Source organism: Microtus oregoni, unplaced genomic scaffold (assembly GCF_018167655.1).
Source record: "Microtus oregoni isolate MIOR12 unplaced genomic scaffold, Mior012 000002F_ref0000024, whole genome shotgun sequence".
In the NCBI taxonomy this organism is placed as follows: Eukaryota; Metazoa; Chordata; class Mammalia; order Rodentia; family Cricetidae; genus Microtus; species Microtus oregoni.
The window spans coordinates 47,650,600-47,669,321 of record NW_024543061.1 but is presented as its reverse complement, the minus strand read 5'-3'; the positions used below and the strand labels follow the sequence as shown (position 1 = coordinate 47,669,321).

General features: G+C 39.6%; 1 protein-coding gene across 6 annotated transcripts in view; it reads right to left on the bottom strand.

The window, feature by feature from the left end:
* The window catches only part of Cntn4 (contactin 4), a 995,812-nt gene that overhangs the window by 63,028 nt on the left and 914,062 nt on the right, over positions 1 to 18,722 (bottom strand). For all 6 annotated transcript variants that reach the window (XR_005972615.1, XM_041635217.1, XM_041635207.1 and 3 more), the window contains one exon: positions 15,276 to 15,403. Coding sequence is in view for 5 of the 6 variants with exons in the window: in XM_041635217.1 (XP_041491151.1) it covers positions 15,276 to 15,403 (128 nt within the window). In the remaining variant the exon portion in view is untranslated. The remainder of the gene's footprint in view (positions 1 to 15,275; positions 15,404 to 18,722) is intronic.

Below are 18,722 nucleotides of genomic sequence, written 5' to 3'. Positions count from 1 at the left end.
TTCATGAAAATGAGAAAATGGGTCCATGGGTGTTTTGTGACCATGATTTCAACACCACTAATCTACAGTGTCCTCGTTGGTTTGGCAGTTGACACGATCCCCAGTCAGCAGCTGGGAAAGGCAATGTCTTTCTACAGACAGGACTAATTTGTTTCCTGGTGAGAGGTGACAACCTGCCTCCATTTGCTGCAGATTTCTCAAAGATAATGACGTGTGTTTTCTTGTCCCAATTAACCACAAGCTGCTGCTAGGAAACCCACGACTATGCAGATAACTGAGTCTCTTTCCCACTGATCACCTCTTGTTAGAGATGCTGGAGAGAAATGCAGCTAATGCTGATACAGTGTGGAATCATACATGCAGAGTTGAAACAGCCACTTCTCCAGTTTTCTAACATCCTTAACATGCTCAGTTTAGGTTACCTAATAACTTAATAATGAAATAATCAAAACATCTACCTAATTGTATGGCTTAGTCTTAACTTGTTCTAAGCCTAGACATTCGAACAGGTTATTACTCACTGGAATCAACAGAGCCCCAACACATGATTAAATATAAAAGAGATACTTTTACTGGATACTATTTTAGAATATGCTACTTGAGACAGTATTATTCCTATTACAAAACAAGCTTTGTTTTTAATAACATATACTGCATTGCTGATAATGGCTAAATTGAAGCCAGAAGGAAAGAAAAAGTCCTGTAAGAGTCTGGAAAAAACAAACAAACAAACAAACAAACAAACAAAAAAAACTAAAGTCATTTATAAATAGGAGCACACATTTCTCAGGGGTTAAGAAAACTTTAGTGCAGAGATCAAAAATCACAGGATGCCAGCACTTCTTCAGAAACAGATGGGAAGGGCTCACGGGTCAATGTTTATTCAGGAAAGGTCCTGAGAAAGCTGGGTTGAATAGAAAATCCCCTCAATAGGCCACTCAGACCACACATTCCCTCTGATGTATGGATTCTTTCTGCAGGGTTTCCCCAGAGCAGAGGGCCATCCTGAAATGAATGCCAACAACAATAGAAAAATCAGGAATTTTATATTTTGGTGGTCTACTTGTTTGCAGCTTTTTACCTTTTACTCGACATGAATAAGCCCCTGTAGCTACCTCCCATCTCCTCTGCTCCTGCCCTCTCAGGTCACCTAGAGTTTCATAGCTCTTTAAATGTCCGTAAATAATGACCATCCCTCCCCCTTCTGCCCTCTGTGCATCTTTTGTAGCTTAGCCAGTCTGACTTCCCATAGCTGTTCCTTTTATTGTTATCCCAGATGCCACTCTTAAAGCTGATTTTGAATCTTAATGTCTATCTGGAATTAAAAGCAATATCCTTTCCTGGTTTTATTGTCTTGAGTGCTATGGTGGATCTTAAAGGTTTCACTCTTTTGCTTAGGGTACTGTATTACATTCTAGATTTAATTTGCATTTTTAGAAAGCATAGAGTGTAATTGAGCCATCAATTGCTTTATGGTCAACTAAAACCTCTAACACAAGCCTGACCCTGAAATTCATCATGAGCTTAGAATCTGAATGCAAATCCATATTTATGATGATTAAAATGAAACTTGTCACATTTGGCTCCCAAGATGATCTTTCCAAGGTAATTCTGAATGCTGATTCTGTCATTTAATCTATCCTCTAGTGATTCATACGATCAGAATTCACTCTGCATGTTATCAGCAATGCCCAGTGCTGCTGATAAGAAATTTCAATAGCAAAAGGTTGAAGGAAGGAAGCCATAACTAGAGGTCTATGTCCACCATTGACATTGCTGTCCTCTATACTAGCCATGATAAAATTTTAACCTGAAACACAACAGTATTGAAAAAGGGGGACTGGGGACTGGAAATGGCTCTGAGGTTAAGAGCACATGCTGTACCAAGACATTTTGAGTTTGCTTCCCAGGACCTAGATCAGGTGGCTCACAGACACCCCCAATTCCAGCTCCAGGAATCTGATACCCCTTTTCTGGTTCCTGAGGATTCCCACATTCATATATACATACCCACACACATACATATACATAAACAAATTATTATATATTTTTTAAAGAGTGTACTGTACTAAGTTGTTTAGTTACACGAATGATTAAGTTATTCTTTTTTTTTTTTTTTTTTTTTTTTTTTTTTTTGGTTTTTCGAGACAGGGTTTCTCTGTGGCTTTGGAGCCTGTCCTGGAACTAGCTCTGTAGACCAGGCTGGTCTCGAACTCACAGAGATCCGCCTACCTCTGCCTCCCGAGTGCTGGGATTAAAGGCGTGCGCCACCATCGCCCGGCAGTTTCTGGAGGATGTCCATCCACTTTCACCTGTTCTAAAACAAAACTTAAAAAAATGTGGATCTCTTTGAATGATGGAATTATCTATTTCTTATATTTCTATGAATAAATAATGTATAGATTTTGCATAATTAATAATACAAAATATTGTATAACTAATACATAATTTAAAAATTGTATGTTTCTATTAATTGCTTTCAAAATTTTCCTCAAAGATATAAAATTTTCCTTGAAGTTTTGTCAAGATCAGTTAGCTCCAGTTCATAGAATCGGTTTTATTTTGATTAACAAGAAATTAAAACCACTAATGCCTCTGTTGTCCTTAGCTCTCAGAGTATGCCCAGTGCCTTCACCTATGGATGTGAGCTCACCTCAGTTTTGCACTGTACTTTCCTTGAAGCTCTAAAACATTTTTAAGATTAGCATATAAGGTGTTAGACGTAATTGTGGCATTTCTGTTCTTTTAACCAAAATGTGTCTTTATGTTAACTCCCAATTCCACTTGCAGCCTCCGCCCAGCTCCAGTCTGTTTTCCATGTCCCATGTGTAGATTCAGAAAGTGACTTGCCTTTAGGTTAGTACATGAAGTTCCTCTGTTTGGCATTACTTTTGTTTTTGAGTTCTTCATCTTTACTAAGACTTATATTTTTATTATTATAAACATTTGTGTACATGTGTGTGAGTTTGTGCATACGAGTTCAGGTGTCTGTGGAGTTCAGAAGAAGGTATCATGTTCCCTGGAGCTTGAGTTATAGGCTTTTGGGATCTACTTAACCTGGGTGCTGAAAATCAAGCTAGGACTCTCTGCCAAAGAAGCAATTTCTTTCAACTGCTGAGCCATCTCTCCAGACCCTGCTTTATACAACAGATACTGATTTCTGTATGTGAGTTTTTGGACATGTTATTATTGAGTGCATGCCTGTGCACATGCATGAAGGTCATAAGGGGATGACTAGTGTTCTCTATCTATTCTTCCATGTCACGATCTCTCCCTGAACCTGGGGCTCATGTTTTCTCTGCTATCCTGGAAGCTAGTGAGCCCCAGAAATCTTCCTGCCTGCCCCACAGCTAGAAGTTAAGGTTACAGGTGTGTTGGGGAGTTTGTTGTACCGGTACTTGGAGCCAAAGGAACACCAGTACTCATGATCAAATGCTCTCAGCTTCTGAGCCATGTCTATCCTTGCTTTTACTTTTCTTGACATTATGGATTTTATTGATCTGTTAATTTTTGATTAGTTTTCACTCCCCCTCCTTTTGTTAGTTGCTCATTCTTCTTACTTCCTGTCCCTTGTATGCTGCAATGGTTAATATGGATTGCCAACTTCACCAACTCTAGAATCCCCTTGTAGACAAACCTCTGGGCGTGTGCGAAAGGGACTAGACTGGGTTAACTGGGGACAGAAGATATGTTCTAAATGTGGGGGAAAAATCAATGTATGGAGCCCCAGACTGAATAGAAAGGAGAAAGCAAGCTGACCAGACACATTCATCTGTCTCTGCTTCTTGTGAATACAGCGTGACCCTGATGCCATGGCTTTCCTCTGTGATGGACCATACCATCAAACTGTAAGCTTTTGTCTGGTACGCTGTCATTGCAATAAGGAAATTAACTACACATGCTCTTTGAATCCACTTTTCTCTGCCTAGCATCCACCCCTATGTCATTAGCTTCTAACCTTGCAGCTTTTGCTCAAAGTCATTCTTTGGGAACCTAGTTAAAAAGGAAAGTTCCTGTGATGTTGGATTTCCCTCTGTATGCTGTGACTACCATTAATTAATAAAGAAACTGCTTTGCACCTATAGCAGGGCAGAACTTAGGTAGGTGGGGAAAACTAAACTGAATGCTGGGAGGAAGATCGGTAGAACCAGAGAGAAGCCATGTAGCCCTGCTGGAGCCAGATGGAACTTTATCGGGCATGCCACAGTCACATGGCGATACACAGATTACTAGAAATGGGTTAAATTAAGGTATAAGAGTTAGTCAATAAGAAGCTAGAGCTAATGGGCCAAGCAGTGATTTAATTCATACAGTATCTGTGTGGTATTTTGGGGCTAAGTGGACAGAAACAAACAAGTGGCCTCCTCCCTACTATAAATGGATCTGGCTACGTGAGCATGGGGAACAGTCAGGAGTGGTATGTTTCTTTAGAAGCTCTAATACTGTTCTAATGCTCAGGATGGTGGCTCACTGTAGCCTGTGAAGGAGATGGCTAGGTACTGTGTACCTGGTTATTCTCACATATTGGAACTGCATTAAAGTCTCTTCAGCAACAATACTGGTCATTATTCTTAACTATTCTTTGTCGTATGCATTATGGAAAGCTGATGCAAACAGCACAGTGATCAGACGTTCTTCCTATACTTCATACAAAGCCAATGGAGACAGACAAACACTGTATAAGGAATGATAGGGGAAAGTTTCAGAGCAACTAGAGGGAGGAGAAGGTGCTGTTGATTAGCCTCTGTGCATCTTAATTGGTAAAGTAGACTCCAAGATTTTCCTGCTCCTACAAACTTCTGAAGAGGGAAAGTTAGTAAGATGACAGCTGACATGTTCTCCAGTTTGGAAAATCTTCAAAGCAGACATTGCTAATCTTCACTTAATAACATACTTTGCACTTGTGCACACTGATTACAGACCTGCGAGAAGGCCATGTGAAAAGTCACTGCTGCGCTCAGTGTTCTGCCCACATTTCCTCTCTTACACCGTGAACCCAGAACCTCCTTTCAGCTCCTTAAATGGATGCATAACAGAGAAAACCATTTTAACCTTTTAGAAATGGCCCCTGCTAAAGTAAATCACACAGAGATGATGGAAATGTTAATTAACTGGCTTTCATCTTGGTCAGATTCTGTATTTAACCTCAAGGCCTAGAGTCTTTGGGATGTTTTTCTAAGATCTGATTGCCTATGACAGCCAGAGAAATTCAATCATGGTTCGGTGAGGCTGCTCCTTTGGGAGAATCATACCCTTCTTGCCGCTGGAGCAGAAAACAAATGCCAAGAAAGGAAGGTTGGAGTTACTTGTGAAGTATTCGGACACATTTCCTTTCTGGTTCAGGGTTTGTAAAAGACCAAACCTTCTCTTTCAGAGTTGGGAGCAGGTGTTATAACCCTCTATCCATGGGGCCACCTCTCTAACAAAAGGTGAGGGGTCATTTAACACAAGCATACACACTCTACATGCCCTCTGCTTCAGAGACATTATGTGCCCATAAAAACCGCCTGTCTGACAAAGCAAGAAACCACATGAAGTTCAGAGAAGGAGCCAGAGTTAGGGTGGCTAATTTTGCTCTTGTTTTTATTTATTAAACAATTAGCCATTTAAAATCCATTTCCGCTAAGGAAGGAAGTAAACATTTAATGAACTGAAAAGCCCAACATAAACCCTGTCTGTCCTTGGGTAGAGGAATAGCTCTGTGGAAAGATGACTGATGTAACCTAAAAAGATGCATGCGAGAAAGAGATGGATTTTTATTTATGTGCTTAAAAATATATAACTTTAATAATGCTGAGGATGTGTGCAGAAGTGGTAGCAGAGGTAGGTCAGAGATCTATGCTTTTAATATCAACTTCTTCTCTAGTAAGAATTTTATTGCATTAATAGCTAAATCATACTGATTGTAAACCAACTGAAATGAGGCAATTAGTATGGCCTATGACAGCCGTGAAGAATGAAATGTGAGTTTTCCGATGCAAGCCAGATGGATATCTTCAATATATTTCTTATTATCTGCTTGTGGTAATAAGTTCAATTAAACGGAATCAGTACAACACAAGTGTCGTTGAATGGCTGGAAAGGAAATTAATTATGTGTTTCCTATTTAATGAAGCTCGAGAGTCATATTGTGGTGCCTTTGTTTGTTTGTTTGTCTAATTCTAACTGGTAAATGTTCATTAAGAAAAAAAAACAATCCATTATTTTATCCTACTTTTTTTTTATAACCACAAAAGAAAGCAATTGCATGGAGCAGGTTAAGTACTATAAGTACAAAAGTTACATCTGGTCTACAAGACAAGGTCGAGAAATAGAAAATTCAGAGATGTTGTCTAGATGATGTCAGCTGTGGTATGAAGTTCTGATGTGACCGTTCAAATTTGTGATGTTTCAGGACTGTGGTAGCAATTTGCCAATACTCACGTCTGGAATTAGCTGCTGTAAACACATCTTCATATACCTTTTCTCTCTCTCTCTCTCTCTAATATATATATATGTATATATATACATATATATAAAACTTTATACAAAAAATTTATGAGTAACACTGCTAAAAACTTCCATATAAGAACATGCAAGGTTCCTTTTCCCATTTGTGTTTATGTTGCATATGTATTTTTTTGTTTAAAAATTACATGGCATAATTTTATATTAAATTGGCATTTAGCTATAATGCATGAAATAAATAATACCTCGCACACTGTTAATCTTTACCTGGATTGTGTTACTCTTTTTTTCTTTGCATTTCTAGAGCACCTATCTGTGACTTTCTCCAGGATAAGTTCCCAGAAATGGAATTTCTGCTTCATAGTGATTATATTTTGTTAACTTCATTATTGACGTGTCTACCTGGTCGAAGGTGAAAAGCATTCCAGATGTTTGAGTACTATTTTCCTTTCATGCTCATCAACGAAGCTATTGTTTTCTTTTGCTTATATGAAATAAGTTGAATGTTTAAATGTATTTTTGTGATTATGAGTGATGAAGGTGATGCTTCTTTACAAACTAACTGGTCCACAATTGTCTTTTATACCAAAACACGGATGTGATGGTGATGCTTAGCTTTGGCTCAGATGCTAATGGGTCAAAGAGAACATAGTGGGTATAAAAAAAAATACAAATCAAGGGATGCTGTTTTCCTCATAGGACAAGGATACAGAAGTATTCACTAGGGGAAGGTTCTCATGGAATGCAACCTTCATAAACTTAAATCTCAGTGCTACAAAGTCTCTTTCATGAGAAATTTGGTTAAAAGAGCAACCATTATCTCTATAACTTTTACTGTGGAAGTCACATAGTTTGTGAAATCTATGTTGCTGTTGTCAAGGTCTCCATGAATGTCAGAGAAAATCATTATGTCCTGTGCCATTAGGTTTCCAAATATATCAAGTAACTCTGAACATGGGCAGAACATGAGGTACAATTGCTTACACTTTTTTTTTTTAAAAAAAAAATCTGTTTTAGATACTCGTAAAATCTACTACTGATATGGCCTGGCCACTTTCCTATGGAAGGATCTATGATAATTAATATTTAGCACTTCTAACCAACAAACTTTTCCTTCCTACTTTAGGTGCCTTGGGTCATAAATAGTGCTAATCCTATTAGGAAGGGCCTTAATTATTGCCTGGAAATAATTGGTTCCAGTGGAAGACATCTAATTAGGTCAAAATGTATTCTATTATAAGGGTCTAATGTTAAAAGCTTTTGTTGTGTGCTAGCAGCCAAACGTCATTGTTGGTTACTGATTTCTGATTGATCTCCAGTCAGATTTGGACAAAACATTGAATAATTTTACATGTAAGATGTGGGGTGCTTCAGATGCTTTTCCTTCCAAAATGGTTCCAACTGAAAAGACTATATTTTCCACACATCTCTCTATAGAGGAGACGGTTGATATTTCTCAATGTCCAATTGAATTAATACAGAGGACCAATTTTATAATTTTATATAGCCCACAGTGGAGATATTATTCACAACCTATGGTGCTGGGAAGAAATTTTATTTTATTTTGTCAATGTGTGTGTATATTTATATGATTATATATAAACCTATACTATACATGTACATATGTGTGGGAATCACTACACATACACTCATACACAGATGAATGTACTTGAGGAAGCTGCTATTTCTAAACAGGATTGAAGTTTTGATGAGATGAACAATGATCACTTCGTCTCTCAAGGAAACAATCAATTGAATGTTCATGCGATTGTTGAAGCATCTTCAGTGTGCAGGATTGGAAACAAATGCAAAATTAACTTTTCCTTGGGAGTATATTGGGTCTGAGCGAAGGCCTACAGATAACTTCACTTCTATTATAGCTCTATGAAGCAAACAGTAATTTTGGTTTTATTGTGAACTGAGTCTGTGCAATGAATTAAAACAAAGATGGACAGAAAGAACTCAGCACTGAGGTGAAATTATGTTAAACTTTTATATTGACCTATCTCAAAAGTTAGTATCTCAATACATTAGTAAAGGAACAGCCTGGGAAAGGAACAAGGCAGAAGTTCAGCTGGATGAGCCTGGTCACAGTGAGAGGTGTATGTTAAAGAACCCCAGTGAGTGTTCTGCACATGGTAGGGTCTTCCTAGCCAACTATTTCTTGTAACTGTATGAAGTTCTACAAATCCTATAGAATTAATCTGAATACATTTTTTGGTGACTGGTCAAAGTTTTCATCCCGTGAAAGTTAATTACCTATTGCCTCTCTATATTTTCAACATATATTCAAATTATGAGGTTCACTCTCCTGACTCTGGAGTGAGACTGACATCCTGGAAAGGAACTGTCTCTACCAATGGTAGTTGTTCATCTAATGGAAATTTCCAGCATTGAAGGGTAGCATGAGATGCAAACAGAACAGTGTATGGCTTGGTTGTAGGATGTCTCACACCAAGCTTTGAAGGGTTGGTCAAGGAAAAATTATCCAAAGAAAGTAGTCACAGACTTCCAAAGGGTTGAATAATAAATATTTAAGGTCTTATAGGCCAAGAAGTAAAGTTTGTGTTTTAGCAACTTTACATTCTTGCTACAGTTTGAAAGTAGAGTTATGTAAATAAATGGCCTACTTGATTTCTAACTAAACTTTATTTATGGAAACTGAAATATCAATTTCATAAGACTTCCACATTCAAAAATATCATTTTTATTTTATTTTATTTCCCCAACCACTTAAATATATGACTGCTATTCTTAGCTTTGGGGCATACAAAGAAACACTGATCATGGTATGCAAATTCATATATTCTCTTGTGTTCTCTAAATGTGAGCACAAAGATCAGTTGGAATGATCATTTAACATGAAGGTTCTTTTTTTTCAGGTATCATTCTTAGAGTATAGATGTAGAAGGTTAGGAACAAGGCCCAGAGATACATGTTCTCATGAAGCACTTTACCCAGTTTTTACTGCGAGGGGACATGGACAATGTCCTTCATTTGTAGGAGGATACCTGTCAAAGCATAGACTAAAACCAGTAACCACAGTTACACGAAGTCACTTTGGAGTTAGTTGGAAAAATAAACATGATAACCACATCAAATCCATGGCTTAACAGCCTGCATTTCATGCTGAGACTTAGGGGTGATCAATAAAAGATAGGGCAGTTACTACCATGGTTATCTTGTCCATCCACAACCAAGATAAGTACTCATAGGTGCTCTGCTTTGTGCCTGTGACAAAAATACTTGTCATATAAAACCTGTATAGCTAAGATACCTGCCATGTAATAAATGAGATCTCCTGGGTAAACTGGGGGTGGGTGGTAGAAGGAAAGGAATGGGGCCTGAGAACATGAAGGAACAGGATGGTTGAGTTGCAGGAGGGGTAGAGTGGGAGAGCAATGAATGAGATGTCTTGATATAGGAAGCCAATATGAGGTTAGGGAGAAACTTGGTGCTAGGGAAATCTCAGGAACCTACAAGGATGACCCCAGCTAAAACTCCTAGCAACAGTGGAGAGGGTGCCTGAACTGGTCTGCCCCTGTCATCAGATTAGTGACTACCCTGTCATCATAGAAGCTTCATCCAGTAATTGATGGAGGCAGATGCAGAGATCCACAGCCAATCATTAGGCCAAGCTCCAGGAGTCCAGTTGAAGAGAGACAAGATGGATTATATGGGCAAGGGGTGGGGGTGGGTCAAGATCATGATGGGGAAATTCAGAGACAGATGACCCGAGCTCGAGGAAACTCACAGAATCTAGATTGACAGCTGGGGAGCCTGCATGGGATTATGGGACCAAATTAATCCTTCTACATGTGGGCAGCAGTTGTATAGCTTTGTTTGTTTGAGGAACTCTGGCAGTGGGAAAAGGATCTATCCCTGCTGTGCATGAGCTGGCTTTTTGGAGCCCATTCCCTATGCTGGGATGGGCTTGCTCAACCTTGATGCAGAGGAAAGGGGCTTGGTCCTGACTTAACTTAATGTGCCAGGCTTTGTTGACTCCCCATGGGAGGCCTTACCCTTATGGAGGAGTGGATGGAGGGGTATTGGAGGGGAGATGGGAGGGAGTAGGAGAAGGGAAAGGAGGGGGAACTGTGGTTGGGTTGGTATATGAAGTGAATAAAAAACTTAAGAAGGTCTACAGAACTAGTTCAGGACAGCTAGGCCTGTTACAAAAGAAAAAAAAAAGACACCTGCCATGCAAAACAGCACACAGTTACGTCTGGTAAAAAGTTAAAAATAAATTAGTGAGTCCAGTCCTGCTTATAAAGGTAACTGGCCCTTCCTGCAGATCTTAATAACATTGACATAAATGCTTATCTTTGTTTAAAGGTAAGCAGAATATTCTCTGGGGAGTCTGATTTGAGAAGTGTTTTTGCTTAGGGTTAAACAGCCAACAAATTTCAAAAATGCCACAACTAGCTTCAGTAAGTAAGTAAAATAAAATCAGTAAAACTTAGAAATTCAGATGGTAGGAGAATAATAAAAAGTCTCCTGGGTGCCTGTCAGAATCCCACAGTCTGGAAGCCTGCTTGTGCATAATCAGAATCATTATCCCTTAGATGGATACTTGCCAGGGACTTATTTTAAGCCTCCTGTCTCATGTAGAGGATGTGTCCCCTTCTCTTCCCCTACTAACTGACCCCATGTCTGAAAATATCTACGTTCAGCCTCTCTCCAAATAACTGGGCCAGACTCTGTAAGTAAGAGAATTGAATTTTCAAAGACTGGTTAATGACACAATTATTGTAAAAAGACTGGGGGAAAATGTGTTCTGGTGTCCGACCTTCCCAGAGTTCTAATCCCAGACATATGAAGAGATCAAAGTGAACAGAAGCACACTTTAAGGTTAGAGAGCAATGTCTCTGATAAATCAGTCTCTTTGTAGATCTGGAAAGTGAATTAAAATGCAGAAGAATGTCATATTCCAGGCTAAGTGGCTACAGTTGTACTAAAGGTGTGGGCTTGAGTATTTGCTGTGGGATTGAGTACTTGGCACAGTTCAGAATGATTTTTTCCCTCTACCTTTATTATACTTTATTAAACAGATTTCTCAGTTTATATGAACGTCCTTGGTAGAGATTTGGCAGCAGAGAGTCCACACAACACATGGGAACTTCCCTTTAACACCAATGGGAATCAGACTCAACCACTGAGAACATGAAAGCTTCCTAATCACCTTGGATCTTACTTAACAAAATTTTTATTGTCTGGGACCTTACTTACCAAAGGAAGTTCATAACCCCATCCCCATATCCCAACAACACAAGAATCAGAGGGACTTGGTGCTGAAGTCAATTATATGTAAGTGCCAGTGACCAAACCCAGAGAGACCACTGAAGCACCTGGACTCCGACTGGGCAAGGGGCTTCTTGGCTGGGACACCCTGGCCTTATTATTCACACATGATCATGTCTGCCTCCTTTGCTTTATAGTTCCCATGTTCCTCCTCTCCCAGGCCTTCCTCTTTTTCTTATTGTCCTGAAAATTTTATTTTATTTTATTTGTTGTGTTTCCTGAGACAGTGACTCTTGTAGTTGAGGCTAGCCTCAAACTCTTTATATAGACAAGGCTAGCCTTGAAACACCAATCATCTAGCCTCAGCCTCCCAAGCGCTGGTATTCTAAGCATGTAGAAATTTGCAGTTGTTTTTTATACTGTGTATGTGCATATGTTCTTGTGTGCACAGTTATACATACATTTGGGGTATACATGTCTGTGGAGGTGGGCATGTATATTGTACGTGACAGACATGTGAAGGCCAGAGACAGACATCCAGTGCTGTTCTCTGGGGGCTATCCACCCTGTTTCCTTGATACAGTGTCATACCAAGTGGGTTGAATGGTTGGGAAGCCCTAGGGTCTCCCCTGCTTGGGAATTACAAGTGTATGTCACCAGGCCTTGCTCTTAAAATTTGTATTCTTGGGACTGGACGTGGGTTCTTATGCTTGTATGACTATCACTGTGCTGATGGAGCCACATCAGCCCGGTACTTCTAATGCTCTATGAAGACACCTTTGTTCAGCATATCAGTCTATCCTAACCCTATCATATGTCCTAAATCCATTAGAGTTCACTCAAAAATTGGCTCTGGAGGTGTAGTACCCATATTCAGTCATACAAACACCATACTCACTACTTTGGGAGAGCCTCTTGTAATAATGAATACTTAATTCTCTTTTTTTATTAGATTAAAAAAAATACCAATCCAAATTCCCACTCCTTCCTCTCCTCCCATTCCCTCCACATACCCTCCCACCCCAAACCCCACTAATCCTAAGAGAGGGTAAGTCACTTTGCTTTATGGAAGGTCCAAGGCCCTTCCTACTACATCTAGGCTGAGCAAGGAATACATCCAAAGAGAATAGGATCCCTAAAAGCCAGTACATACTGTAGAGATAAATCCCATTGCCACTGCCAGTGGCCCCTCAGTCTGCCCCAGCTATACAACTGTCAACCTCATTCAGAGGGACTAGTTTGGTCCTATGCTTGTTTCTTCCCAGTCCAGCTGGAGTTGGTGAACTCCCATTAGCTCAGGTAAACAGTTTCAGTGGATGAACCCTTCATGGTCTTGACTTTTACATATGCTGACTTAATTAAATGTATTTTAGCAGCTTTTTTAATTCATTGCTATTGACAGAAAATGACTGTTTTCCTAATACACACTGAAACACATAAATGGTTACTACAACTAAAAACATTGAACTGTGAACTCCCTGGAATTCATGTACTATATATAGTTGAGGAATTACTGTTCCCATCTTATTAGATGGCAAGAAATAAATGATTTAATTTGCGAAGGTACGTAAAAGCTATCATCTCAGCAATATTTCTATTTATATCAAATATGAGGTGGCCATGATAGGCTACATCATGGCATATCTGGAAGCTTTACTCTGTGGTGTCATACAATATGGCAGCGGAGAACTACACAGACGGTTGGGAATGGTTTCTCCATCTTTCCGGTGGTCCCCACAGTGTAGCAGGGAAATATGATTTCTATGTGTATCTATAATCTCCATCTCTCTTTCCTTTTCTAATAGTTCTACTGGATTAGAAACTTCAATAAGTCTTCAGTGATTTAGAATGTGTGCCTAGCCATTTTATTATAATATGAACAACAACAATGTCAACAACAATAACAACCACCACTATTTTCAGGCCTTCATGCTTATTATTTAATGTGGATCACCGCAGCTGTAGAAACCATGCCAAGAGGCCAGCATGGCTATTTCATCCAAATAGGTTACTAATCACATCCAAGGTCATAGAGACTGTAAGTGGAAGAAATGAGACTTAGGCACATCTCTTTGATTTTAATCTTGGTCTTTAATCATAATTTAACACAGTGTTCTGAAATTCACTTACATCTGCATAAGTGGGATGTCATCCTAATAAGCCCTAGCTTGACTACTAACCATCTCTGAAAGCCTGGGCTCTCTATTTTGGTCCTAGTCAATCACTACATTTCCTCTGGCATCTGAGATAACCATACATTAACAAAGGCTTCTAACTGGAGCTCTATGCTCTAAATATTAGCTACTCTCTTTTACCTTTAATATGTAAAACAGAGTGAATCCACAGTCGTATGCCTATTCTACTGGCCTAGAGAAAAATTAATAAACCAAAATAGTGGGAGTCCATCTAAACATAGACCTGCCTCTAACTCTCTTTGACTTCAAATTCTCCATCTGGACAGATACGTATATTAATGATAAAAAAAAATCTTTTCAAGATAACAGAAAATCGTCAACTTCCAATGACCCTGACATAGATAATTAGGTGATTTTTTTTAGCTTCATGCTTAAGTTATAATTGAGGTAAATATTCTTTTTGAATATTTTTGCTTGCCTTAGGCTGTCTTACTTCAGAAACGAAGCTACAAATAGGTCAGTAAGAAAGAGTCTGAAGTGAATCATCAGAATGCATTGCACATCAGCAGGGCAAAAATGGCCTCAAATTTTTTCTTGTAGATCCAGGGAGAACTCGAAGTCAGATTTCTGGGCTTAAGTCCATCCATTTGTGGTGACCTCCACCAAGTCACCACGCTGAGTGTTATTTTTATTCAAAGCACTAGCATGTCTCCTGCAACTGAAAAAAAATCCTAAGACTGACTGTGTAAGACACAAGGTGATAGAAATTCAAATGAAATGTAAATTAAGATCTCATCCTTTTTAATTCTCAACACTTCCAACAATGCCATCAACCTGGTGTTGGGACAGTTTCACATCATATGCTGTGCTAAGAGCATAAAGGACGTTCAGTTGTGAAATACAAAGCACCCAGACAAAAAGATGAGGGACATTTTATTTCCTTAAAACTGACAGGGATGGCTGGGCGACTTAAGCAATGCACAGAGGTGATCAAAACCCTTTATTACCTGGGGAAGCCATATCCATATCTCTGAATACCCGGGGCAGCTCTTTGTAAAACTGCCGGTGACATTGTTTAAACAATGTTTGCTAAAAATAGTACTTGAATCATGGGTTTTTAATTTGTTAGCACAGGGCTCCTAGACATGAATTTCAAACCTATAGAGACTTGAAAGAAATTTAATTAAAGGACTGCAGATAACATTTGTTACAATACTATAATAGACACAATGACTGTAATTCTCAAATTGTATTGGATGATGCTGAAATAAGATAGCCTTTCAATCATATTCATTACCAACGGTTCCCAAAGAATTGTTAATCATATCATGTTTTCTGTGATGAATTAATCTAGCATCAGTGATATCTATACATATTAATATGAACCCTGCCACGTCTGTAGATTCTATTATTAGAAGTGAAGACATATGAGTTCTTTGAGTTAGCCATTACCTTTCACGACCACATTCCCAGTACTGCTGGCAGTTCCGAAATGGTTCGTGGCTATACAGGTATAACTTCCAGCATCCGATTTAGTCACATTGATGATTCTGAGGTTTCCATCTTCAGAAATGGTAATTCTGAAAGCAAAGGAAATAAGCAAGATGTGAAGTTTATCTCATGAGAAATGATTTCTGTCGTTCCATTGCCTGTCACATTGTAAATCATAGTTCCATCATTTGACAGCCTTGTCTGTTTCTTTTTTAGGAGTTTGTCTATATATGCATGAACATTATTGAGATGAGTCTTGTGTTTAATAATTTCCCCATTTGTCTTGCTAAAATGTCTCAAACTTTGCTTAGAATAGCCATTATGAATATTAGATTGGTTGTAGCTATTTCTTATTCTGTAATAACTCTTGACAATACAATGCAAAGGGAATCTTAAAAACCACCATTAGTTTTAAAATTACTAATGAAAAATTAGAAAAGGGCATTGAGGAGATAGCTTAATTGGTGAAATGCTTGCCATGGAACTGTGAGGACCTGAGTTCCATTCCCAGAATCCATGTGGAAAGAGCTGGGTCAGATGTCACAGGTTTGTAATTCTAGCAGTACTTTTGGCAGAGGTTGGTCAACTAGTCTAGCTTACCCAGTGAGCTCCCAGGGAATAAGAGACCTTGTCTTAAAAACTAAATCAGCCAGCATGTGAGGACTAACCAAGGTTTACCCCTGGTCTCCCTTACACCCTCATGAGCTCTCTCTCTCTCTCTCTCTCTCTCTCTCTCTCTCTCTCTCTCTCTTACTTGTGCACACACACACACACACACACACACACACACACACATATTGTCTTGTGGTTTTTTTTTTTGTTTCAATAACCTTTAGTCACACTGGTCCTTACAAGTTTCCAGAGTATATCAGATCTGTTCCAACCCCAGGGCCTTTGAACTTGCTATTCTGTTAGACTTGGGCATTACCTCCCTTTATTGGTTACTTGTTTGTTGTTCTATATCTTCTGAGAGCAGGGACAGTGTTCATCTTATGATTTAACTTGCATCTGACATACTGCATAAAGTAGGCTAACTGCCCTATAAATTGTTGCTAGGTGGTAGAATGAATAGGTATATAAGCAAATTCTATTCTAAGAATTGACATATGTTATGGGAATTTCAAGTTGCTAAGTCACTCGGTGCTTGTAAATATCCCAGCTGAGGATCGAGAATGGGAAGAATTTCACTTAACAAAACTTTTGATTGGGATTTTTTATTTTTAATAAACATAACTGAAGATTTAAATTTATTATGTTGCAGACACGGTGTTTACTATTTTTCAGATAACGAAGCTATAGCTTTTTTCGGGACCTGTTCCAGATTCTACAAGCATGTTAGCCAGAATGTGGAAAGCTTAACAAAGGACGATGGAAACACAAAGATAAAAGTGTTCACACATCACACACGCCAGTTCTGCTTGCTCAGCTGTGTAACCTTTGGTCTCCTTGTCTATGAGACGGAACTTATTAAGCAAACCCAATTGGCTCTTGGAAAGAACAGGTTCTGTTTCTTACATGTTCCCTGGTATTTATCAGCTAGTAGTATCCTTCATCTCTTTGTTGATTATTAATCAATTGATTTGTTTTTGTTTTGTTTTGCTTTGTTATTTGTTTTTTTTGTTGTTGTTGTTTTTTTTTTTTGTTTGTTTTTTTGAGAAAGGGTCTCACTGTGTAGAACAGGCTGGCCTTGTATTTCTGATCCCAGTTCTGGGCTTACAGGTGAGTACTAAACTACCTGGCCTCTTTATCTTTAAACATGAACTTTTATTTAGTCTTTTCTATTCATGGTAGGTTGGGATAGACCACAATTTCCTCAGTACTTTCCTTTTATATTGTAGTTAAGTCAGCCTATAAATAAATGGAGTCATCTCAAATCAATGGAGAGGCAGCTAGAGTGTTGTGGCTGGGTGGTCTATACCATCGGATGGTGTCTGTGACTGAGTTGCTTTCTGCTGGAGGCCTGGAGCCAGGGACAGTGGCTTCTAGACTGAGATAGTTCCCTCGTGGAGGCTAAAAAGCCGTGTTGGTGGTAGTAGCTCCTGGCAGCTGGACTGAAAGGGCTGCCTTGGTACTTGTATATTTCATGTTTTACAAGCCATAAAACCTATGGAGACTCAATTAAAGCAAAGTTCTCAACATAACCAAAACCTGCCCTCAGCAATGGTTGTGGTCCTAATGAGTCTGAATCAGAATCACACAAGAGGAAGCAGCCTTAAAACTAGACATGAGACCTATCTGCAAAACAAAAAGGAATGGAGCTGCTCATTGGAGACTTCTGTTTCTAAATCACCCAGGCAAAGAAGGATGTACGAACAGAACCAACAAAGCTCAAGCTTCAACAGGGATCGCGCTATAAAGATATAAAAGACATCTACACCAACTCTGTGTAAGGTTTAATCTGTCAACACCTGCTGTGGAAGTGGGGAGGCACCTTTCCCTGTGGATTTGTACTCAGTCTATGGTCAATGAGTGTGAGAGAGGGATGTTTTCTTTAGAGGTACAGGCACTGATAAGGTACCTGAGCTTCTTTTTTTTTTTTTTTGAGAAAAGGAGAAAAGAAAAAAACAAAACAAAACAAAACAAGTTTCCTCCTCCTCCCAGCCTCGCATTTCCCTCCCCCTCCTCCCACCCTTCTCCCCCTCCCCCCACTCCTCTCCCCCTCCCTCTCCAGTCCAAAGAGCAGTCAGGGTTCCCTGCCCTGTGGTAAGTCCTAGGTCCTCCCCCCTTCGTCCATTTCTAGGAAGGTGAACATCCAAAATGGCTAGGCTCTCACAAAGCCAGCACATTACGTAGGTTCAAAACCCAGTGCCATTGTCCTTGGCTTCTCATCAGCCCTCATTGTTCGCCATACTAAGAGAGTCCAGTTTTATCCCATGCTTTTTCAGTCACAGTCCAGCTGGCCTTGGTGAGCTCCCAATAGATCAGCTCCACTGTCTCAGTGGGTGGGTGCACCCCTCGTGGTCCTGACTTCTTTGCTCATGTTCTCCCTCCTTCTGCTCCTCATTGGGACCTTGGGAGCTCAGTCTAGTGCTCCCGTGTGGGTCTCTGTCTCTATCTCCATCCATCACCAGATGAAGGTTCTATGATGATATGCAAGATATTCGTCAGAATTGCTATAGGATAGGGTCATTTCAGGTTCCCTATCCTCAGCTGCCCAAGGGACTAACTGGGGACATCGCCTTGGGCATCTGGGAGCCACTCTAGGTTCAAGTCTCTTGCCAACCCTAAGGTGGCTCCCTTAACTAAGAATTGTGGTTCCGTGCTCCCCTATCCAACCTTCCTTTATCCCAATCCTCCTTTTTCCCCAAGTTCCCCCTATTCTCCCCTTCTCCCTTTTCTCTCCCCATCTCCCTTTACCCCCATCCCCCCCCACCCCCAAGATCTCAAAGCCATTACTCATATTCCTGT